This window comes from Echeneis naucrates, chromosome 23, assembly GCF_900963305.1.
Source record: "Echeneis naucrates chromosome 23, fEcheNa1.1, whole genome shotgun sequence".
In the NCBI taxonomy this organism is placed as follows: domain Eukaryota; kingdom Metazoa; phylum Chordata; class Actinopteri; order Carangiformes; family Echeneidae; genus Echeneis; species Echeneis naucrates.
The window spans coordinates 544,970-549,649 of NC_042533.1; the positions used below are offsets into that span (position 1 = coordinate 544,970).

The window sequence follows — 4,680 nt, forward strand, 5'->3', positions numbered from 1 at the left end:
ATATTTCCTTCATCCGACCATCAGCGGCTTTAAGCCTTAACAACAACCACCACACGTATGCGTTGAAGTGAAGCGGAAGACCGGCCCTGGTCCCCCGCTCCGTCTGCACACCTGTTTAAACTGAACTTTCTTTCTCCGGAGAAGCGGGAGGATGGTCAGCCGGCAGCCCAGCAGGTCACCTTCCCTCCGGCAGCTGTAGCTGGATGGCTCCGGAATGGAGATCGCTTTGGTGAGCTTCGAGAACGGCGGCGCCAAAGGGAGCGGAGGCAGCAATGCCGAGGAGAGCTGTCGGAACGCGCTGGATGTCCCTCAGTCGGCCTTCGTCCAGACCGGACCCGGGGAGGACTGCAGCAAGGAGCTGAACACCCGGGGGGTGCCCGGGCCGAGGCAGCAGCAGAGCTCCTGGAAGATCAACGACATGAACAACACTCTGAGCTGCAGCGAGAACGCCATGGATGCGCTTTTACGCGCGGACCACAGTCCGCATCTGTTCGACGAGGACCTGCTGGACATGGACCTGGACACGGACAGCAGCGAGAGGGTCCTCATCAACATAGCCGGGCTCAGGTACGAGACCCAGCTGGGAACCCTCAACCAGTCCCCGACACGTTACTGGGAGACCCGGCCAAGAGGATCAAATACTTCGACCCGCTCCGGAACGAGTACTTCTTCGACCGCAACCGGCCGAGCTTCGACGGGATTCTGTACTTCTATCAGTCGGGGGGGAAAATCCGGAGACCCGTCAACGTGTCCATCGACGTGTTCGCCGACGAGATCCGGTTTTACCAGCTGGGGGAGGAGGCCATGGAGCGGTTCAGGGAGGACGAGGGCTTCATCAAGGAGGAGGAGAAGCCGCTGCCCCAGAACGAGTTCCAGAAACAGGTCTGGCTCATCTTCGAGTACCCGGAGAGCTCCAGCCCGGCTCGGGGCATCGCCATCGTGTCAGTGATCGTCATCACCATATCCATCATCACCTTCTGCCTGGAGACGCTGCCGGAGTTCAGGGATGAGCGGGAGCTGCCGGTCACCAGCCGGCTGGACAACAGCACCGCGGCCCGGCCGTCCCTCACCTTCACCGACCCGTTCTTCATCATCGAGACCACCTGCGTCATCTGGTTCACCTTCGAGCTCATCGTGCGCTTCTTCGCCTGTCCCAGCAAGTCCGAGTTCTCCAAGACCATCATGAACATCATCGACATCATGTCCATCATGCCTTACTTCATCACGGTGGGCACCGAGCTGGCGGAGCAGCAGGGCCAGGAGCACCAGAACGGCCAGCAGGCCATGTCCCTGGCCATCCTCAGGGTCATCCGCCTGGTCCGGGTCTTCCGGATCTTCAAGCTGTCCCGGCACTCCAAGGGGCTCCAGATCCTGGGCCAGACCCTGAAGGCCAGCATGAGGGAGCTGGGCCTGCTCATCTTCTTCCTCTTCATCGGAGTCATCCTCTTCTCCAGCGCCGTGTACTTCGCCGAGGCGGACGAACCGGAGTCTCACTTCAGCAGCATCCCGGACGCCTTCTGGTGGGCCGTGGTCACCATGACAACGGTGGGATACGGGGACATGAGGCCGGTGACGGTCGGCGGGAAGATCGTGGGCTCGCTGTGCGCCATCGCCGGGGTGCTGACCATCGCGCTGCCGGTTCCGGTCATCGTGTCCAACTTCAACTACTTCTACCACCGGGAGACGGACCAGGACCAGTCCTCCCTGAAGGACGAGCCCGCCAGCGGCAGAACCAGTCCGGATCTGAAGCGCAGAGGAAGCAAATCCTCCAACAGGTCCAACAGGTCTCAGGACCCGGAGAACAACGACGCGTCCGCTTCGGCGGAGAAGGCGAACATCAAGGCGAACAGCAGCGTGGACTTCAAGAGATCCCTTTACGCGTTCTGCCTGGACACCCGGGAGACAGACCTGTAGACCGGGACACCGGGACACCGGGACACCGGCTGAGGCCCATAGCTGTTAGAATAAACCCCCACTAATGGGCTCTTCATCTCTTTGCACACAGCGCAGGAGGATCAACACATTACAATCCTGAAAAGTTTTAAGAGCTGACGGGTTGATTTATAAAAAATCACATTTTAATCCCCCTCAGTGAAAAATCTGAGGAGCTCTGAACAAACACGGTGCATGTGATGCCCTTTAATAAAGTAAGAACACCTCCAGAACATGAACTCATGCAGATAATGGAGGACAAGCAGGACTTGGAATAATTACTTGACATCAGAGGAGGATTAGTACTGTACTCTTTGTACATAACGTAGGAAACAGTCCGAACTGCGTAGAACAACAAGACAAAAAGCCAAATTTCGTTTTTTCGTACCTTCCCTTCATTTAGTCGTTATGTTTACACTGACAAGTTGCAGCAAGTGTGTACATATTTCCCATAAGCCTCATATTTATGGATCAGATCATGGTGTTGTTGTAGATTTTGAAGAACAATCATAATTAAAAATAAAAAACCTATATTTTTTAGAAGCAGGCTCCCGCTCTCCTCCACTCAGGCTCCGTCGGAGAAGTGAAGCTTTTGAGACGTTGAACAACAGCCTTGTTTATCATCACTCTGAAACTGAAAAACATTTTTGACTTTTTAAGAGACGGGACTTGATGGGAGGATGTAAACTGACAGAGAGGCAGCCGAGAAGAGAGGACAGCGCAGAGACAGTGTGGACAGATGGAGCACCGCTGATTCCAGGTCAGTCCCTCCGGGTTAAAGGTTCATATGTTTATATAAGCAATGAAGAACTGACATGATCGGGATTCTTGCACAAAGTAAAATGTGTTTTTATGACAAATAAGCTGAAAGAAGAACCAACAAAAAAACATGGAAACATAAAATACTTTATCATCTGTGATAAAAGGGCTTTAAACTTCAGTACTTCTTTATCACAGCAGAATAAATGCAGCTTTTTAAATCTCTGTGAGCTGTGAAGGTCATCATGATACAGACGACTGACCATCATCAGCGTCTGTTCCCGAGTCTGTGTGACGCTGATACTTTATTTCATCTGCTGGATCAGTCCGCTTAAAAACATCACAGAAAATGGAGGACAGATCCGGTCTGTTGTCTGATTCGGTCTGTTCTGTTGTCTGATCTGTTGTCTGATCCGGTCTGTTGTCCGATCGGGTCTGTTGTCTGATCTGGTCTGGTGTTGTCTGATCAGGTCTGTTTGTTGTCTGATCAGTCTGATCAGGTCTGTTCTGTTGTCTGATCCGGTCTGTTGTCTGATCTGGTCTGTTCTGTTGTCTGATCCGGTCTGTTTTCTGATCTGATCCGGTCTGTTATCTGATCTGGTCTGTTCTGTTGTCTGATCCGGTCTGTTGTCCGATCAGGTCTGTTGTCTGATCCGGTCTTTTCTGGGTCCAGTTCTTCCAGCAGTGGTTCAGTTGTGATGTGGCAGACTGAATCTGCTCAGTCAGATTACTTTTTTAGATGATCTGTGATTTTTAAAATCTGAAGTCAATATATTTTGACAGATCAGTGAATGGTTCAGAAGTTTTTTTGTTATCTGCAAACTGAAAAACTAATTTAAAAGTTGTTTTGGAGATTCAGCTTCAGCGTCGGAGACGAGGACGTGGCTGTCCACATGCTTCTGTCTGAATGGTGTTGACACAGCGAGGTGACGGAGTTGTTCTCCTTGTTTGGCATCTCTGAATATTCATCCGTTCATTTCATGCTGACACATTCGACTGTTTTTTATTTTGACTGAACTTCTGCTGATCTCATCATCCATCAGCTCTGTCCTGCTGCCTTTAATCTTTTCAGGGACTCTTCTGTGGATTTTCATGAGTGCCCCCCCACTCTGCCTGAATCCAGTTAGATTACATAACATTTTGTTTATTCAACCCCCTCGGCCTTCACAACCCTGACAACAGTTGTGTTTTTCATGCAGAAACTGGTCATTAGCCTCCTCTTTGTCCAGATGAACTTGTGTCAGTCAGGACAGACAAACACACGCACACACACACACACACACACACACACACACACACATGCGTGTCCTCACCTTTGCCGACACACACCTGGCAGAGCAGCATCTGGACGCAGTCGACCAAAAGCTGATGTCAGCCCGCATCTTTTATTACTTTCATCTGGTTTCACTGGATAATTACAGCCTCTCCCTCTGTGTGGGACGTCCTGATTAGTCCTTATAGCCAGAAAAAACACAGACTAGTAAACACTCGTGACAGATTAACCAACTTCCTCTTTCATTTACATGTGATGTTCCAGTTTTCCCTCCTGAGCAGACAGCGAAGGAGCGGCAGATGCTAAAGTGGATGTATGTTAACGGAGGCTTTAGGCCATGTGAGTTCCAAACCCACAAATGAGACATGACATGACGGGAGCACGATCTGTGACGACATTTAGCCTCCTCATAGAGTCACAACCTCCCTTGTAAAGAAGAAATAATCTTCGTTTCATCGGCTCTCCTGCTGCTGTACTGTGAGGTTAGCTTGTCACCAGACTGTTTGCTCATGAGTCCTTCTGCGGCTGAATGTTGATTTATTCTGACATAAGTTTGTGTCATTTACTTTTTATATTTTTATATCACACGCTCTTCATCAGTCATCACGTTCGCTGCCTCAGCCTACGATGGCATTAAACACACATGGCTGTCGTATGTTACCTTTGGCCGCGTCTCTCCTGATTAAACTGCTCCACAGATTTCATTATCTGTGGAT

At 50.6% G+C, this 4,680-nt stretch overlaps 1 protein-coding gene across 1 annotated transcript; it reads left to right on the forward strand.

Moving 5' to 3' along the window:
* The first annotated feature begins 214 nt into the window (after window positions 1-214).
* LOC115036737 (potassium voltage-gated channel subfamily A member 1) lies at window positions 215-2,015 on the forward strand. The gene is given in 2 exon segments (XM_029495058.1): window positions 215-596; window positions 599-2,015. Coding segments are annotated over 2 exon segments (1,698 nt in total). The 3' UTR covers window positions 1,915-2,015.
* Window positions 2,016-4,680: the final 2,665 nt, after the last annotated feature.